The sequence below is a fragment of the Silurus meridionalis genome, chromosome 9 (assembly GCF_014805685.1).
Source record: "Silurus meridionalis isolate SWU-2019-XX chromosome 9, ASM1480568v1, whole genome shotgun sequence".
Classification (NCBI taxonomy): domain Eukaryota; kingdom Metazoa; phylum Chordata; class Actinopteri; order Siluriformes; family Siluridae; genus Silurus; species Silurus meridionalis.
The window spans coordinates 23434674-23455688 of record NC_060892.1 but is presented as its reverse complement, the minus strand read 5'-3'; the positions used below and the strand labels follow the sequence as shown (position 1 = coordinate 23455688).

The 21015-nt window shown below is 41.9% G+C and overlaps 1 protein-coding gene across 2 annotated transcripts in view; it reads left to right on the top strand.

Annotated features, from left to right (window-relative positions):
* Positions 1–21015, top strand: part of dennd1b (DENN/MADD domain containing 1B) — a 100501-nt gene that overhangs the window by 13255 nt on the left and 66231 nt on the right. For both annotated transcript variants that reach the window (XM_046857569.1, XM_046857570.1), the window contains exon 3: positions 11360–11403. In XM_046857569.1, the coding sequence (XP_046713525.1) occupies positions 11360–11403 (44 nt within the window). The remainder of the gene's footprint in view (positions 1–11359; positions 11404–21015) is intronic.

The following is a 21015-nucleotide window of genomic DNA, read 5'->3' as shown; positions in this document are numbered from 1 at the left end:
ACCCAAAATGTTCATCCTGTCAGAACCCAATGTTTATTAAACATATTTAGCTGGACTGTGATACTTCTAAGCTTTTTGAGAAACTTTTGTTCTGTTGTCTCAAGTCGGGTTGCAAAGGGGCTGGAAAATCTCCGGGACATTTCAATAGGAACATCATCTGGGGTATTTTGGAAATATGCCGAGTTGAAAACTTACCTGGATTTTACATGAATTCATGGGAATTTATAAGAAATTATTTGTTTGGTCACAAGCCGACATGCTTGCAGACTAATGCAGATAAAAGGAAATAACATTTTTGTAACTTTAATTATTAGTATAAGTTTTACACATAACGAGATGGACATTTTAGTTTGACGAAAATTTGGTGTGCAGGATTTAAGAAATGATGTGCGTTACATCACGGAGGAGTGCACAGTGCATGTAGGGGGCGTGGCCTCAGTAGCCCTGAGGGGTTTGCATTAAATTGAATTGATTTAAACAAAATTATCCTGCAAGATTTTTTTTCTTTAACTACTTTTAAGTTCCCTGTTATGGGCTAACCGGCAGTTTTGTTAATTCCCATGGAAAGTTTCCAGTCGTGAAAATTCATGGAATTTTGCAACCCTAGTTTGAAGGTATTTAGAAAAAAATTAAACATCTTTTCTAGTTTTATATTTGTATAATCAAACCTGGCTATAGAAGCTGGAGGTGAAAAAAATAAAATAAAAACAATCTAGGAGGGCGCAGAAATGTTGCATAAGTAAGTACACCGATAAAATATTAATTTGCTGAAGCACCCTTTGATTTAGATTTTTTATTTTTTTATTTATTACTACCACACATCCACAACTCTGTTGATTCTCCCAGTCTTTCTTCGCAAGACAGTTCCAAATTGTTTTTGAGCAAAGGATGCTTCGGGTCACCTCAAAGATTTTTAGTTGGATTAAGGCTGGACTCTTGATCGGTCACTCAGGAACCGTAACCGTCCTTTGGATAAGCGATTTCTTTCCTGGATTGGACGTATGGGTCATTTGTTTTGAGGAAAAGTGACATTCCTTTTCAGCTCACTAGCAAACATTTGTAGCTTTTAGATTGGAATTGACTCTTAATTGTAGCTTTTTCACGAAAAGCAGTTCTAAAGCATGAAGCTGCCACCACCATGCTTCATTATAAGATTTTGTGGTTTTCTTTTTTCCCCTTTTCTTTTTTTTCCACTTTAGAAACGTAGCTACACGACAACCAGTCTCACTATACACTTAAGCATAAAACTTGTATGTGCTGTTCGCACATCCCATTCCACATTTATCCCCCGTTTCCTCTTATAATAACCTCCACTCTTCTGCGAAGATGCTTCACTAGATGTTTTGGATTTGGGAGATTTTGGACGGCTTTGATAAAGGCAGGTACTGATAGAAGTGATTCCTGGGGTGCATCAGCGTGCCAAAACATCCCAAAAGAGTTGCCGTGAGAGCCTCTATCAAGATCTTTAGCATCGTCCAACCCATATAAAGCGTATCTTAAGGCAGCGGTCTTCGTGCACCGGGCCGTTGGAACAGGTTTGGGCCTCCTAGTTAAAGTAAAGGGAAAATTTCATACTGTTTAATGAAAATGTACATGTTGTACGATTGTGTGCCTCCGGGTTTTTAGTAACAGTTTGCCAAAGAACCCCATACAGCTTTAAAACAGTAGTGTCCCAATTCTGTGTATAATCAGTGGGAAAACCTTCTGCTTTAGATTTTGATTTTGATTTTGCATCTCCTTAGTAATTAAGCGTGCTAATTTAGATTCTCCAGTTGCATTACAACTGTACAGTATTGCACCAGCCCGCTATCGGAAGGGGGTCCGCCATCTGAATGCTCGCTTCTCATGCACTACAGGAGCGTGATATTCCTCCATGTTCTATCTAGACGTCATATTTTTTTCTTTCCAAAATAAAAAATACACGATATGCTGAGAATCCCGATATTTTGATATGATCTGATCTCATCCCCCAGGCTTGATTTCTCACACAGCAGAAGTTCTCATAGAATATATTCTATACTGTATAGATCATATTAGGGATCTTAGTAGGTCATATTATATAGATGTTATAATATATTTTATATTGACTGTTTTTGCCTAGAAAGAAATGAGAAATCCTGTTTTTATGTCTGTCTGTGTCCTTATGTATGGTTAAAACTTACTAACTCATACCTGCTGTCTGTACCTCTCTGTCTGTCTGTCTGAAACTTACTACCTCATACCTGCATTCTATCTCTCTGTTTGTCTGTCTGTCTGAAACTTACCTCATACCTGCTGGCTGTCTGTCTGTCTGAAACTTACCTCATCCCTGCTGTCTGTCTGTCTGTCTGAAACTTACTATCTCATACCTGCATTCTATCTTTCTCTGTCTGTCTGAAACTTACCTCATACCTGCTGTCTGTCTGTCTGTCTGTCTGAAACTTACCTCATACCTGCTGGCTGTCTGTCTGTCTGTCTGTCTGAAACTTACCTCATACCTGCTATCTATCTGTCTGTCTGAAACTTACTACCTTATACTTGCATTCTATCTGTCTGTCTGTCTGTCTGTCTGAAACTTACCTCATACCTGCTGTCTGTCTGTCTGAAACTTACTACCTCATACCTGCTATCTATCTGTCTGTCTGAAACTTACTACCTCATACCTGCAGTCTGTCTGTCTCTGTCTGTCTGTCTGTGTCTGAAACTTACCTCATACCTGCATTCATTCTATTTATCTGCCTGTATGTCTGTGTATGTTACTACCTCATCCATGCATTCTATCCATCTATCTCTCTATCTCTCTATCTCTGTCTGTCTGAAACATACTACCTCATACTTGCATTCTGTCTCTGTCTGTCTGAAACTTACCTCATACCTGCTATCTATCTGTCTATCTATCTGTCTGTCTGAAACTTACTACCTCATACTTGCAGTCTGTCTGTCTGTCTCTGTCTGAAACTTACCTCATACCTGCATCCATCTATCCATCTATCCATCTATCTATTCTATTCTATCTATCTATTCTTATCTATTCTATCTATTCTTATCTATTCTATCTAACTCTATGATTGAACCTAATCTATAAGGTGTATGAGGTGAGCGTATAGTATCTCCGAGCCGGCTGTCTGCCGGCCAATTGTTATTTGTCGTTTTAATGGACTCTTTAGGTAGCCTGGTGGGTTTTTTTTTTAGATGTGCGCGCGGGTACGCGTGACGTGTGAGACAGATGGTGCGAGCATATGGTTTTGCAACTTGTGATTACCTGCTGTAGCCCTTCTCCAGCTTTCCTGCTCACACACCTGATTGGGACTTGCGGCCACCCCCCTTTAAGAGGTAAAGACATTTTAATGTTCGTGAGACGTCGCCTACGGTGCGGTAACGCCGACTGATGGCTGTTATGACACCGTGCTTAGCTGTACCTCAGCACCGATCTCGAGTAAACGACTAATATGGATTCCGAGTTCTTTCAATATGGCATTGTAGATTTAACTGCGGAGTAGTCAGGAGAAGAAAAAAACAACAGACAGTTGATGAATATTCCTGGCTTTGGACATGTATTGTGACAGACTGCGCTAATATACAGTGATACGCCGGGACTGTCACATAGCCGACATCCATATGCTCCACCAAGCAGTCGCGAAGCTGTGAAATTGGGGTGTACCCTGATCTAGCGTCCTAGAATTTAGACGTCGGAAAATATACGCCGCTAATTTTCTTGCTTTGCTGTTTTACCAAAATTTCTTAAGCATATGTAAAATATGCAAATGAAGTTGCCGACATGTGTTCCATATTGTACTGCAAATATGGCGAAAAAGCCTCACTTGGCAGCTTCGGGAATAAGAATTTTGTTGTTCTGCTTGTAGGAGATACGCAAGCCCACGGCGACATTGCAAGCCTACGACGGAGCAACTCTAGAGCCTTGTTTATGCGAACTCGACATCAATTTTAATTTACACCATTTTGTCCAATGGAAATATAGGTACTGACTATTTATATAGCTAATAGGTAATAAAAATGCCCTGTAAAAGGTTCTTAGATACACTATGTATTTAAAAGTGTAACCATCACTGATATATATATCTTTCAACTAGATGTTAAAGGCGTGACTGTGGGGTTTTGTGAACATTCAGCTACAAGAACATTATTACGATCCGGTAAAGATGTCTGTCTTTGACATGGTTGAGGAGGCCAGGGCTTTGTGCAGGACACTCAAATTCTTCCACCCACCATGTCCTCATGAAGTTGCTTTGTGCAAAGAGGCATCATTATACTAGAACATGTTTCGGTCTTTTGGTTCCAGTAAAAGAAAAAAGCAATTCTGGAGCAGACGCACACTGTACAGTTGGACGCTTAAAATTTTGTGCCAAAAGTTTGCAGAAAAATGTTTTTGGTGAGTTTTTGGTGTCTTTCGTTTGAACCTGCCTTGTGTGAACAATTCCGCCTGGTGGGGGTGGTGTAACGATGCGAGGAATGTTTTACTGTGGCACTTCGGGCTTAAGCTTGAATGCTATAGCCTTTTTAAACATTGTTGCTGTCCATGGTCACAGTTTGGTTATCTTCTAGATGAGGGGGTGCAAACTTGCTTAGTCTAAATCTACACTAATCCGGATAAATTCGGGAAACTGTTTTCCACAAAAAATGCGCCGCATGCACATTTTCAGTCGTTTCCCAAAAGTCGCTCATTCACACTGCAAAGTTCGGAAAACACTCACGTGTCTGTACCGCGCACGTGCAGATCGTAAAACGATTAAGCTTGCATCAGTTCCGATTGCCGTATGTTTACCTTTTGCGTTTTCAAAACTAAAAATGCGTCAACCTTTTTTTTTTATTTTTTTTTTTAAAGCCTCCGTATTTTTACAGTGAAAATGATGGACTTGAGTCCCACTACCATAAAATCTACCACTGTTGGGCCTGCTTAAATGTATAAACTGAGAGAATTGTAAGTTACTCTGGAGGAGGGCGTCTGCCAAATGCTGTAAATTGTCAAAGCAATGATTTTGTGGAATCCATGGTCTGGCTTTCTATAAAGAAAAACATGGTTAAGCTAAGCCTTTTAGACACCCCAGTCTCTCATCAAATCTCTTTACATCTTAATCCCAGCCAGATCTTAATCACCCGCAGAGGCAGGTGATGCTCTTTTGGATAGACTTGTCAACCTTTCTGGCCTTCAGGACCCCACTTTTAGAAAGAAGCATAAACCCGTCTGGCTCGGAAATGCTCGAACTTCACCCAGGAGCATCCATGTGATCCAGCCAGTCAGTGCATTCTCAGCTGTTTGTCAATGAGCTCATGGAAGTGTATCACAAGGTCTATCCAGATCAAAATCAAGTAGCCAGTCTTTCACAAAGTTCTCTGCAGGTCAAAGTATTTCACCCGAGAATACTCACTATTGCTCAGGCTCTAGTACTAATTGCTAGCTGACCTTTGCTTGAGGAGGGCACAAAGTAGATTCCTCCTTCCCCTATAAAGGTTCACAGACCGCAAATGACTAGCGTGGTAACTTTTTAAGAAGCATGTCATCACACTATCCTCGATCCTTTCTTCGGGTCCTTGCTTGTTAAAGTAGCATGAAATGTAATGCCATTTGTAGCATGCAATCAGGTTAGGGATGAAGAAGGGAAAAAAAAACACCCCAAGTACGAGTGTTTTCTTTTCACGCAGGCTTCAAAGCCGCCCACTAATCTGCCCGCGTCTTTAATTGCGAGCTCAGTAGGAGGAGGCGGTCGTCGCCGGAATAAAGTTACTGGTCCAGAAGTAAAGTGATGACCATGGTTATTCCCGGCTTTTTGGCTCGGAGATGCCGTCCTCCCTCCTCTTCCCTCACAGCTTTTAATTCTTGTGTGGGAGGAAGGAAAAAAAAAAAAGCCCCTTGTTCTGACAATAGATTTTTTTTTTCTCGGCCATATGTTTAGCTGACATCTTCATCAGGTTCACAGCAGGTTACCTTAGTTAACTCTCACACGACTGCTTGATGGGATTTTCTCCCGGGTTCCTTGACTTGCTCACACAAAGTCTTGATGAGGACTGAAGGAAAGAAAAAAAAACCCTCAAGACCCAGCCAGTGGGCCACTCACAATGGCATTATTGTGGGTGTTAAGTAGCTGCCGCTTCCTCTAACAGGCTGCACAGACCTGTTAGCAAAGGCAGACAATGGCTTTGTTCTGGGGCTTCGAGTAGCCTAATCCACACCACGACATACTGGGATATAAATCTTTTATAGATAAGGGGAGGGGATAAAAAAAAAAAAAAGCACGAAGACTTCGCCAATGCGGCTTCGAGGGTTCAGCAGTTTAACCTCTGGCCGAGAACGAGGGAACAGGACGAGTTCTGTTGTCAGGATTTTTCATGGTTGTTTGTCAATTTTGGTATCAATCGTTCCAGAAGCTATTGGGATTTCGAAGGGGATCATTTGAATGTATTGATATTTAGAGAATGTATTTACCTTTGTATATGCTTTATCATGACTCGAATTCGGCCGTTTTTACACGTGATTTAACTCGCAATTTACACGTTAAAGGCAGATTTGCGGATGGCCGAGGGTCTTAGGGTTTGAACCAATTTGCTTTCACACAACGCGAATAAACCAGATGAGTTCAGACTCCCAAAATCCCGGAACTTACGATGGGCCACATTTGATGACTCCTCCCCTTTTAAAAAAAAATTGCTAGTGATTTCTACCATTCTTGATGGATATGTGCAGAACGACGTCATCAAAAAAGACATTTACAAAAGTATTGGGACACCTGACTTTTCCAGCCATTTGTGGTTATTTTCCCAACTGCTACCACAAATGTCCTAGGCACACGATCGCATGAAACGGATGTGGGCGCTTGATATCTCGAACACCCAAACCTCATCTCTAATGAGCAGAAATATGCTACGAGCACACTCAGGACTCTGGAACACCTTCCCAGAAGAGTGGATTATAGAGGATTATAAGAGGATTCTGAAGTGTGGAATGCGATGTCAAAAAGCACATATGAAACTTCTAGTCTATAAAACTTGTGGCTGAAAAGGATGCCTACTGTATTTCTTGTGATTGATTAGAATGGAAGTCCTCTTTTGCAAACGTTCACTATACGCGCTGATGTTTGAACAGAAACTGAACAGTCATGGCCCAGACGAATCACGGTGCCTCTCGTTGACATTTCTCCAATGAGCTAATTGAGAATTAATTACCGCCAAACATCAGCCACATGTTTCCAATGAACTGGGACACACCAGCAGTTCTGTTAATGCCTAATGACAGGCTAACCTGTGTGTGTGTGTGTGTGTTCTGGTGTATACGCTCTTGTAGTATCTCTATCCATAGGGGGGTCAGACAGACAGGATAAACCGTGATGTCAGCTGTGATAGAACGCTAGTCTGTCTCCAGTACTCACCTATTAACCCGTTTCCCTCTTCCCCGGGCTCCTTCAAAGAGACGCATATCGACTCGTAAAGCTAGGCATCCCCGGGATGGCCGAACATTGATTAAAGGCTGACCTGCACTGCCCATGCCTCGGGGGTGCCAGTGTGTTGCCATACTGTCGAAGGTTAGTCAGGTACGAAAGCCTTCAGGGAATCGATACTCCCGAGCCTGCCTTCGGCTACACTTTCAGTCGGAAAAAAAAAATAGGCCGCTCCTCAGAGGCGATTTCAATTCTCACCCATTAGTCTGCATCTGCGGCGCAGTGAAACGACCTCGTCTGAGCCGCCAGATTTTTGATTCCCCCCCCCCCCGTTCTCTGCATTCAAAACAACACACTTCGCTCAGGTGGTCACTTTGGTGAGAAGGAAAGCACTGACGGTTACATATAACACTGCCAACACTTTCTAAACTCACGGGACACTGCACGAGCTCACAAACTGCCTTTTCCCCTGCCGAAAAGTTGTTGTAGGAATCTTCGCTGCATTATGACTCGGGGTGTAACAAATACGGTACACAAAATCCACGGTTCGATACGTGCCTTGGTTTTTCTGTCACGGTTCGGTTACAGAGGGAAGAAATGTGAATTAGTTATTATTATTATTAAAGTTTGTAGGCGACAGTTAACTTTTTTTTTTCTTTTTTTTTTAAACAATTTTAAGTAAAATGCCTGCTTGGTTTAATTATATAATCATATTTTATAATATTTTGTACAAAAAATATGGAATAAATCAAATAAATGGACTAATCTTTTTTTTTAATTATTTAAATTTATTTAAATTGCGAAATCAAATAAGTCGTTTAAAGAAAACATTATTTGAAAAATTCAACTAATATTTATATACACACCTGCATTACCCTCATTCTTTCTGCTTTTTACTTTCTTTCTTTCTCTCTCTCTCTCTCTCTCTCTCTCTCTCTCTCTCTCTCTCTCTCTCTCTCTCTCTCTCTCACGTTTAATAATAATAATAAAAATGTGCTGAAAGCGAGCCGGAGACTAAACAAACAGAAAGCCTTCGTGGATAGGTTCGGTGCGAATACACTAAAATGTTGTGTACAACCGCTTATTTCCAGCTTTTTATGCTAATGTATGCGTCCAGTACGCGCGTGTGTGTGCGCCGACTTGGGGCAGTTCAGAGACCTGCTGGGAACAGGCATGCTCTCATTGTGCCAGGTTTGGGAGGGGCGAAAAGAAAGCTGTTAGGTTGTGTGTGTGTGTGTGTGTGTGGCGGGGGATTAAGCAGCCTCAGGTCTGTCACGGTGACATTTCTCTCTGGCCCAGCAGTAGGGGTTAGGTTCCCCTCGTAACCTTCAACTTTCAGCCTTAACCCATTAATCCCCTTTGTGTCTGTCCGCCCTGTGCGTTTTCGCCCTCACGCAAAAAAAAAAAAAAGAGAGAGGCAACAATATGGCAGCGGGAGCCGGCGGAGGCAACGTGCCTGGTTCCCTTTGACAGCTTTTCACCCTCAGACAGGGGCCTTTATCTCACCACACTCCCTGGTGGAACCCCACCTCAAACCAAAAAAAAAAAAAAAAGAGGAGACAGTTGGGGACTAAATCAGAACGAACAATGATCCCGGCGCACTATTTTTCCACTGATTAACCGATCAGTTGTCTTCGTCTTCGCCTCGGTTTGAAGCTTAAAGTCATAAGTTTTTTTCGCTGTGGAAACACTTTTTTGTAATTTTGTAATTTTTTTTTCCCAGGACATTTTCCTCCACATTCGTGCCAAAGTACATACATGTTCCAAACTCTTTAAAAAGCGTCTGATTGAATATCAAATCTGTGCCCCGGTCCCGTTCCGAGTGGACAGCGGGAGCACAGAAAAGAGCTCATCTGAATTTTTGGCCTTTTCTTTCATGTCATGTCAGTTGACTGCGATGAAGGAAAATCCCACAGGGGAATGAGATTTGCAAGTTTCCTCTGTACCAATAAGCATGCATCTTGAGGTATGGGTTATTATGAGACCCTCCAGGATATGCGCCACAGAAGGTGTATTGTTCGGCGAAGACGGTGAATCGGGGGGTGTGTGTGTGGGGGTGTTTGGGGTCGATGCGCCACGCTTACCCCTCCCTCACCTCACCCTCTTTTTTTTTGGACTACACCGTTTCTTCCATAACTCCATCCTGGTTTTTGTACAATGTCCATCTTTTAAGCAACCTCTTTATTTCCTGGTTGTTTTGCTCGGATCACCGTTGATTTCGCCTTGTTTTTTCCTTCTCTCGGCACTGGTTCTCATCCTCTCACCCATAAAATCAGCATAAAATTGACCCGACTCTGCCAAATTAGACGGTTTTACGCTCCCCGGGGAGACGGATATTCAGGCTTTGTACATGCAAAAAAAAAAACTTGTGAACTCTTTTGAGCGGATTATGTAATGCACTTTGCTCTTCACTTTTACTCCGTCCCCCCACCAAAGTCAGGTTATTTGCACTGCCTGAAAGTGGCACGGCTTCCTATCGATGATGGACTGCAGGGAAGAGAAAATAGGAGACGGTGAAGTTTGAGAGTCTGAGAGATGTTTACATGACGAAAGTGCTCGAATGTAGTACTAATGGATCTAGTAGGGATCTCGATGCATAGCCAACGATACGTTAAATATACATATGATGCGATGGAGTTCGATCCAATTTCGATTTGATTCAACAAAATGTTCTTCAGTGAAATATGGGGCAATGAAAAGAAACATGGTACAGAAAGTTCCAGGGTTCCTGGGGGGGAACCTGTTTAAAATCTTATATGATTTTAAACAGGTTTTAATTTTCCCACGTTCCTGTAACACTACCTCTAAAGCACACTGAAATGTTAAATGCTCCTGCAGCACTTTTGTGTTTGTTTGTTTGTTTCCGTGGTTCTGTGGTGTTTCCCTGGTCCAAATATAATTTGCTGTGTTGCGACTGTAAACAAGACCGACTGAGATGAGTTTCAACTACACTATATGGAACAAAAGCATTGGGACACCTGATTTTTCTAAATCAGAGGCACACAATTGTATAAAATGTGGATGCTGGAGCTTGAAAATATTCCTTGATTCCTTGAAGATGTGGAAGAACTTCTGCTCTTTGGGATGAATTGAAACTCTAAATGCACCCCAGGCCTCCTCACTCTCCTCACCTTCCTCACCCTCCTCACCCTCCTCACCCAGTACCTGACTTTACTACACCTTTGTGACTGAATGAGCACAAATCTCCAACAAACCCCAACATCTTTCCAGAAGAGTTGAGGTTATTATGAGAGGAAATGGGGAGCAAACGTTCAGTGTTCAAAAATGATAGCGACGTCATGGTCAGGTGTCCACACACTTTCATCCACGTAGTGCAGGCTGCTTCATATTTCGGTGCTTGTCCTTGAACCTTAAACCACATATTCTTGTGTAGCATACGTGTGTACCAAGCATCTTCGATTCGATAACTCGGGACCTGTTGTATATTCCCAGCCAAACAGTTGCCTTAAGGTTGTTTTATGTATATTTGTAATTCTTGGAGGGGATGTAAACGTTCATTTTTGTTCCCTTCCTTTGTTAATATCACTTTCTTGGGAACACATGGCACCAAAATAGAGATGAAACGATGCACTAATTGTTATATATTATAATGAAAGTATTTAAGGAATGATCTCATGGCGTAACGATTTAGATCCCGATGTCTGCTATTCGGAGCATAACAATGGCGATACCACCAATTTCCTGCATTTTATACGTCTGTGGGCTTCGGCGTTGGACTTCATGCGATTAGCATACGCAGATCCGCTCGTGCTCCTGCACTCTGCCGCAGTGTGCCGGCAAACAGGAGAAGACACCCTTTGCACCACACACACACACACACACACACACACACACACACACACACACACACACACACACACACACACACACACACCACCACCACCACGTTCATTAATATGTATGTGCTCTGAATGGTGCGCATGGCGTTGTGCAGCCACTGATTAATGCTGTCTGTCAATTGCTTACAGATCCAACAGTGCTGTGGAAGTTCCCCCAGGACTTTCGAGACCAGGTTGGAAACAGCGCAACTTTTTTCTCTTCTTTCTCTCTCCTGAACTCCCTCTCCCTCCCTGTCCTTTTTCTCTCCTCCCTCTCTGCTCCCTTTGCTCGTTTCTGTTCAAATGGACCTCAAAACCTTATCCATGTGACATTCCCCCTACACACACACACACACCACCACCACGTTCATTAATATGTATGTGCTCTGAATGGTGCGCATGGCGTTGTGCAGCCACTGATTAATGCTGTCTGTCAATTGCTTACAGATCCAACAGTGCTGTGGAAGTTCCCCAGGACTTTCGAGACCAGGTTGGAAACAGCGCAACTTTTTTTTTTCTCTTCTTTCTCTCTCCCTCTCTCTCCCTGAACTCCCCTCTCCCTCCCTGTCCTTTTTCTCTCCTCCCTCTCTGCTCCCTTTGCTCGTTTCTGTTCAAATGGACCTCAAAACCTTATCCATGTGACATTCCCCCTACACACACACACACACACACACACACACACACACACTTCTCTCTTTCCTTATGCTCTGCACCCCCATTTCTTTTCATCCTCCTGTATTCCTTCTACACCTTCACCTCTAATAACCACTAGTTATAAAAAAGAATTAAGGGGAAGAAAACAAGGTGCAGGTCCATTTTTGCCCCGGAAAAGGGCAAAAAAAACCCAACAGGAAATCAAGTGACTTTTAAAAGCCATCCTTTTACATGGGAATTAATGCATATTTAAGGGAATTAACGTTAATTAAATGGAAATAATAAAAAAAAAGTAACATTCTGCTGGATAATCTTGGTTAAACCAGATTGAATGTTATTTCACTTGAATTTCTTCTCTCCACATTCATCAATCACTGTAAATTCAATCAACGTAAATTTCCCCAAATTTCTAACGAATTCTTATAAATTCCAACTCGGAATTTCTCAATTCCCAAGATGAAGGGTTCCGGACATTTTCCATCCCTTTGCAACCCTACGTATTATTAATACTTGATCAGAAAAAAAAATTGTTCTTTCATTCATAACCCAGAGCATAAAAATTCTTTTCTCTACATGGAAAGAAAACATTACAGTCCTGAGTGAATTATACAATTGTTTTCATCAGTTTGAAAGAAATTGTCCCTCTTTAAAATAATGAATAATAAATAAATAATAATAAAGAATAATGATTAGAGGACCATTTTTGCTGTTCTTATATTTATAAATATATATTAGGGCTATCAATCGATTAAAGCATCTAATCGCATGATTGTGATGAGTGAACTTGTGATTAATCGCACCTTCAATCAATACTTGGACAAATATGGATGCTTTAAATCATCAGGACACCAATGCACCATGGTGGGATTTTCATTGATTGATTAAAATTGTTTTTATATTCGATATTTTATATCGTTAATAAATGCGGTTTCACTGGAGGTTTCAATTTCGCCTCTTTGACGTTTATTTATTTATATATATTTTTTATAAAACGGTCAAACAGAAACGCACTGCATTAATCGCTGGTTCATAAAACCGGTGCGCTAAAATGGACTTGTGTTACGGCACACACACACACACTTCTCTCTTTCCTTATGCTCTGCACCCCATTTCTTTTCATCCTCCTGTATTCCTTCTACACCTTCACCTCTAATAACCACTAGTTATAAAAAGAATTAAGGGGAAGAAAACAAGGTGCAGGTCCATTTTTGCCCCGGAAAAGGGCAAAAAAAACCCAACAGGAAATCAAGTGACTTTTAAAAGCCATCCTTTTACATGGGAATTAATGCATATTTAAGGGAATTAACGTTAATTAAATGGAATAATAAAAAAAAAGTAACATTCTGCTGGATAATCTTGGTTAAACCAGATTGAATGTTATTTCACTTGAATTTCTTCTCTCCACATTCATCAATCACTGTAAATTCAATCAACGTAAATTTCCCCAAATTTCTAACGAATTCTTATAAATTCCAACTCGGAATTTCTCAATTCCCAAGATGAAGGGTTCCGGACATTTTCCATCCCTTTGCAACCCTACGTATTATTAATACTTGATCAGAAAAAAAAATTGTTCTTTCATTCATAACCCAGAGCATAAAAATTCTTTTCTCTACATGGGAAAGAAAACATTACAGTCCCTGAGTGAATTATACAATTGTTTTTCATCAGTTTGAAAGAAATTGTCCCTCTTTAAAATAATGAATAATAAATAAATAATAATAAAGAATAATGATTAGAGGACCATTTTTGCTGTTCTTATATTTATAAATATATATTAGGGCTATCAATCGATTAAAGCATCTAATCGCATGATTGTGATGAGTGAACTTGTGATTAATCGCACCTTCAATCAATACTTTTCGAGTGTTACTACTCTAATCAACATGCGCATGGACAAATATGGATGCTTTATCCAAATGCACGTTCATTATTAGCGAAACCCAACTCAACATCGAGCACGAAGACAAATGATCCTTGCAAATGTTTTAACACACACACACACAACGGCGCAAATCATCAGGACACCAAACGGAACGTTTGCTACGTTTCCACACGGACGGTTTTAATCGCCGGGCGTGTGCACCATGGTGGGATTTTCATTGATTGATTAAAATTGTTTTTTATATTCGATATTTTATATCGTTAATAAATGCGGGTTTCACTGGAGGTTTCAATTTCGCCTCTTTGACGTTTATTTATTTATATATATTTTTTTATAAAAACGGTCAAACAGAAACGCACTGCATTAATCGCTGGTTCATAAAACCGGTGCCGCTAAAATGGACTTGTGTTACGGCACACACACACACACACACACACACACACACACTTACACACGTTGACATTCTAACATTATGACCGGTGAAATGACGTGAATAACGATGATTATCTCGTCTTCATGGCACCTGTTAGTGGGTGGATATATTTATTAGGTCTGCAATTGTCAGTATCTATCAAAAGTGGTCCAAGGAAGGAACAGTGGTGAACCGAGGTGTTATGTCATGATGTAGATAGATAGATAGATGGATAGATAGATAGATAGATAGATAGATAGATAGATAGATAGATAGATAGAGACAACTTTATTGTCATTGCATTGTACAGGCACACAGCAACGAAATGCAGTTTGGCATCTACCAGAAGTGCAAAAAGTAGCAATTGTGCAAATAGTGCAGATAAATATGTAGCATATTTACAGCATGTGAGATAGATATATATATATATAATGTGTGTGTGTGTGTGTGTGTGTGTAAGCATAAGTAGAGTGAATAAATATAAAGGCTATAGCAGTGCAGAGATGTGTGGACATCGTTAAGAAGTACAGATCGATGTTCTAAGGCTATGGCATCGAAGAGGTAATGTGCAGAAGTGGAAGGTTATAAGATTATGGCATTTAAGAAATATGCAAGCTGAATAAACACGTTTACTATATGTTTATGCACACATTATATACACATGAATGTGAAATGTTGGGCAGAATGTACAGTGAGGATATAAAGATATAAAGATACATATAGATAAAAATAGTGCAGATGTAATGAGTAAAAATTATATTATGTAATATGTATTGTTCAGAGGTTATATAGTGTTTTTATTTATTATTATTTTTTTTTTTTTGTGATCTAGCGGTGTAGTGTCGAGTGCAGTAGCGCGCGACGGTTCAGATCTGTTTTGGCAGCAGAAGTGGGACTAACAAAATATTAGACAGGTGGTCATAATGTCACGCCTGATCGAGATATATATTTACAGTATTTATATAAATAAGCTCCACTCTTCTGAGAAGATGTTCGGCTGGATCCCACATTTTCTTGGTTCACCAGGGACTATACTCACATAGAGAAAAGCGTTTACGCTTTGGAATAAAAAAAAACAAAAACAAATGATTGACAGTCAGAAATACGTATTAAAGCATTTAACATACGAGCGTTTTGCTCTTTCTATCCGTTCCTCAGTAACTCGTGAGCCAAAAGGGCTCTCATTCTTTAAACGACGTGCCGTTTGCATCAGCGCCGCCCGTGGTCCGAGATCCCGGTCCGGTTTTAATCAAGTCTCCGTTCAGTCTCATTTCCATCGACCGCCTCTTTCGCGAGTGCGCGCACGTTTTTACCCGACCGCCCTAATTGGCTCGCCGGGAAGGAATCCCGATACATGAGTGATTAGCCGAGAGCCTAGCGTAGACCGATAGGCTCTGAAATTCAAATATCGAACAAGTCCTGTAGCCACTACCAGCACGAGGCACAGGGGAAAAAAAAGGGGCTAGGTTTATCATTCATCATCTTTCCCTCATTTCACTCGAACCACACAACTGAGGATCGTGCAAGGTGCTAACCGTGCACAAACGCAGAACACGTACTCGATACATTCAAACCGCACCTACGCTTTATGGACAAAAAGTATTGGGACACCTGGCTTTTCCAGGCATATGTGGTTCTTCTACAAACTTGGAGGCACAAACCTGTTCCAGCGTTGTTAGCCAGCTCTATGAAGATCTACTTCACATGGATTGGAAGAGCTCTGACCTCAATTCTGAACACCTTTGGGATGAATGTGAATGCTGAAAACACCCCAGGCTTCCTCACCTCACTTACATCAGGTTTTTTGGTCTGAACGACCCTCAAACATCTAGTGGAACATCTTCATAAGAGAGCAGAGCTTATTTTAAGAGCTAAAATGAGATGATTGAACATCTTTGTGGTAACAGTTTGGAGAAGAACCACAATATAACTGGAAATGTCAGGTGTCCCAAAACTTTTGTCCAAATAGCGTCTCTTGTATGTTACAATTACGACGAAGCATCTCATTGTAATTTCTCTTCCTAAGTGTTTATTTGAATCTCATTTATTTCAATTTGTTTATTAAATTAAATTATGGTGGTCATGTAAAAGACAGGAGGTGGAGCTGGAGGTAGCAGAGCTGAAGATATTGAGGTTTTCGTTGGGAGTGACGACGATGGACAGGATTAGAAACAAGTTCATGTAGAAAGATTTGGAGACAAGGTGAGGAGGCGAGATTGAGATGGTTTGGACGTGTGCAGAGGAGGGACATGGGGTATATCGGTTGGAGAATGCTGAGGATGGAGCCGCCAGGAAGGAGGAAAAGAGGAAGGCCAAGGAGGAGGTTTATGATGTGGTGAGGGACGACATGCAGGTAGTTGGTGCGAAAGAGGCAGATGTAGAGGACAGGGGGGTATGGAGACGGATGGTCCGCTGTGGCGACCCCTAATGGGAGCAGCCAGAAGAAGAAGGAGAAGAAGTAGAAGAAGGAGAAGGATTTTGAGAGCGTGGTTCAGAAAGAAGGCTGCACCACCTCACACAAAGTTTTTTGAGTCTCTGACTAATGTTTCTCGGACTCATTTGTGCTCTCAGCAGAAAAACTCCACTGATGGATTACACGAAGCCCGATGCGGTACACCGCTCAGCCCGATGAATAGCTTGCATTTTATTTTTGATGGGGCAAAATATACAGTCGGTATAAACCACAGTTTGAGACGAAAGCCTTTGAACCGGTAGACGAAAGCAAACGAGTTATTATCATCACTGTAACCGGGAGCTTGAGAAAGTCTTGGAGAAGCTCGTTTGTCGCAAGAATCCCCCCCTCCCCCTCCCCATTCCGTCTGACGTTTGCAGTCTCGCAACTGCTTACGCTGAGAAACTGTAAGAAAACTGTAACGCTGGCACGCTCGCATCAACTCGACAAACAAAGCGCCGGGTCCAGGGCTTCACACGCTCACGCTTTCTTCAGATCCCAGGCTTTTGTTCAACGCCTCATCTTAGAACAATGTTTCTCGTCGAGGAAGGATTCAAGACCTCGCGGGTCTCCGTTTAACTTTTTTTTTAACAGGAATTAACCAGCTCCATGAAGATACGGTGTACATTGGATTCAAGATCTTGAGTGGCCTGCTATGAAGCTTTGACCTCAACCCTATTGAACTGGAATGTCCTCCTCACCTCCTCCTACATCCATACCTGACTTTCTCTGAATGAGCCTGAATCTCCACAAGCACACTCCAAGATTTCATGGAACATCTTCCCAGAAGAGTGGTCACTATCCGGAAACAGCGACGAAAAATAGGCTGTTCAAAGACGAACCTTACCGTCAGGTGTCTACAAAACTTTTACACACAAAGTGTACGCTAATTAAACGAGTTATCAACATACTCGCTTAAACGCTTCACACTTCGTGTATACAATGCTTCCGAGCCAGACCCAAAGCCGAGCACTTCTGGCCACGTCTCGTATAAAATAAGCTTTATATGCTGCTGAGAAGCAGGAAGACTCCAAAAGTGGCAACGTACACAACTGGTGCCAAGCAGTCGTCCCTGAGCCAGAGATGATGTCCTGTCAATCATGCAGTCAATTTCATGTCTTTTTTGCTGGGCTTTGTAGACCCCGCTGCAACTTCTGGTCAAGAAGATATATTTGGGAGAAAGAAAAAAAAAGGCTTCCTTCAAACAGCATCCTTTCCCCTCAAATACATGCACGACGTACAGCACGAAGTATCTACTTGTAAGTGCATGACAGGAAAATTCCATCACCATGCGATTGTCAAGCCAGTCAAATCCCAGTCACTACAGTCGTACGGATTTGATGTCTTCTCTTCTACACTCTGAAATGTCGTTCAACGCACCACGCATACAACAATCCCTTTATTTTCGACCGCTTTCAAAGGCCGTGGAGATTTCTGTTGAGAGGCATCTTTTTTGCTTGGGGATTTTGGTCAGATGTTGATGTCCTGCAGGAAGGCCTAGTGTCAGGCTGGCGTTTCGGTTCATCCGAAAGCTGTTCAGAGTTTTTCTGCTCCAACCTGACCACGCTTTCATAGATATCGCTTTGTGCATTGCCATGCTTTGGGCTTCCTAGGACGCAGATGTGCAGGTAGTCCCCGATTCTTGATGATGCGTTCGGATAACTTGAAAATATCCCAAGTGGACACATGACCTACGCTCTTTTGCCCATTGTAGTGTAAATGTTCCACCAGTAATGATTCAGACTGGAATTCTGTTTTTTGGTGGACAGCACCATATTGTGGCTTCATTCACATTGTCGAAAGGTCAGTCCTGACTTAAAAAAAAAAAAAAAAGAAGACAGAGGGAGAACAAATATGAGTAAGTACTTGTTTTTTTGCCCAGACTTAATGATGGTGCGCTTTGAAGTTGTTTGCAGTGATGCTGCAGGCTCTGCCTACTCCTTAACAACAAGTGCAACAACTAGAACGAATGAAGAGGGGGGAGTAAAAAGAAAACACACCTTGTGGTTGGAGGAAAAACTATGCCTTAAAAAGCATCAGCGGTCTGATCTTTGCACAGCTCTTTTTTTTTTTTTTCCTTCATTCTGTTTTTCCTGTTTTGTTTACCAGCACGGTTTCTGTGGTAAGACGGCTATTTTGCGCAATGTGTACAGATGGATCGGTCTTTTGCAAGTCCACATAAAGCCTCTCATTCAGTCGCCTCATTACCAGGATTAAGCTCCTTTTCCTCTTTGTAGAGATGCTCCTTCTGTAGCAGGAGAAATCCCTTTTTTTCCTCCCTCAAGTTAGCCAGCATATGGCAGCAGCAGACCCAATCTCGGCAGGCCCCCTTTTGTCTATCCTGTTATTGTTGCGGGAACGTAATGACAGTTGTAGGCCGTAGATAGGGGTGGAGGGGTTAGTTTACCCCAGGGGAGCAAGGGAGGGAACTAGAGAGGGAGAGAGAGAGACTGGAAGACATGGGTAGCAGTGTGGATTATGGAAATATGGATTGATTTTTTTTTTTTCTCTCCCCCCCCACCTCTCTCTTTCTTCTTCTCCTCTTTTGCTTGCTAGAATAGGGGGCTCTAACTAATCAGGCAACAGACTGCAGACTGGTACCAAGAGGCAGGAAAATATGAAGTGCAAGAACCTCGACCCATGAGATTTGCTGGGGTGCTGGTCATCCACAGCTGTCATGTGGTCAGGCCAGAGAAATGTGGCAAAGCCATTTTTTTTGCAAATGAAGGAGCCAAACGGAAAAGCCTTGCAAAAGCAGAAAAAAATATTTGTGAGTAAATAATGGGTCACTGGACTGCATGGACTTCAAGGTTTTTAAGCAAATTTATTGGTTTTACAAATCTACTTACAAACCAATCAAGAAGGGATGCTATTTAGCTGACATCTGGACAACCCCATTGAACACCTTTGGGATGTCTTTGAGTGTTGAATTTGCACCAGGTCCTCTTGCTGAACTCCCCACAGGCATGGCCCAAAATCTAAAGGAAACTCTTCCCAGAAGAGTGGATGCTGTTCTAGCAAAAAAAAAAAAAAACAACAGGGAACAACTCCATGTTAGTGACCACGATATTTTTAAGAGATACTTTGAGATCTTAAGAGGAATTCTTAAGATACTTAGGATACAAACTTCAAATCAAGAAGGGATGCTAATTAGCTGAATCTGGCATCTTAGCAGATATGGGCTTTTCCAAAGTGTTCAACCCCATTGAACATTTTTGGGATGTTTAGGAGTGCTGACGTTACACCAGATCCTCTTGCAGGACCCTCCTACAGGTCTTCCCAGAAGAGTAGATGCTTTTCTAGCAAAAAAGGAAATGAGGAACAACCCCATGTTAGTGAATACTTAGAATTCCATACTTAGGAATCCACATGCTTTTGGGCGTACTGTATAGTGTGTTCATCAACTGTGTTCATTATCCATCAACTGTAGATCAAAATTCCAATACCAGCATTAGATATAATTGCGAGGACTCCTTAAACATGTCTCAGCCATCCGATCAGAACTTGGGCAGGTGGGACAACTGATGTCTTTTGATGAAATATAGCTTCCTGAATTGCTTTCTTTAAAAAATCACTGAGGGTGGAAAATCCCAGTTCCCTCTGTTTTTATTCCACTGCCTTTGCCATGTTGGTCCCAGACAGTGGTGTTGTGTGGATAAGTAATGGTCATATGGATGTGGTACACTTGCTGAGTCTTGCTTGTTGTCTTGATTAAGGACGCACTCTGTCACACAGCACCGTTCCTGTGAAATTCCCGAAGTCACTTTCGGTAGTAGCAGTAGTACGTCTTTCGCCATATGCCAGTGTTTGGCAAATATCTTTAAAATCTTCTAAAATGACTCGATCCTTTGTCTTTGCAAAGCCGTGAATTGATGTGCTCCGGCCTCTGGGATTCATCCCCTCAGAGTCCCAGAGAGCAAATATTTATCTGTCTATGACACAGTGTTCAATCACATGCCCCGAGTCTGACATTTCATGATTGGTGGCCCTTTCTTTCCACACACACACACACACACACACACACACACACACACACACACACACACACACCCCCCGTTCTATGATGTTGATGGGACCCCCAGGGGGGACAGGCAGCCAGCGGAGCATCATCCTTGAACAACCAGGGGTGATCTCTTTAACACGTTAGCATGAAGGACATGTGAAAGCAAAGCCATGATTGGGGGGGGAACAACGTGGCAGAAGTTGGAAGACCAGGGAGGAGCGAGGGGTTGGGGAATGCCTATGATTCCATTTTCTCCTTCAGTGCACACCCTGTCAGCAGTCCTGCAAGTGTGCATTCTCTGCAGTCCAGGGTTGTGTTTTTTTCTTTTTTTTTTCTTTTTCTTCCACATCCAGGATTCGGGTCATGGGCAGAGCAGTCTTAGTGAACTGGCCTTTGTATG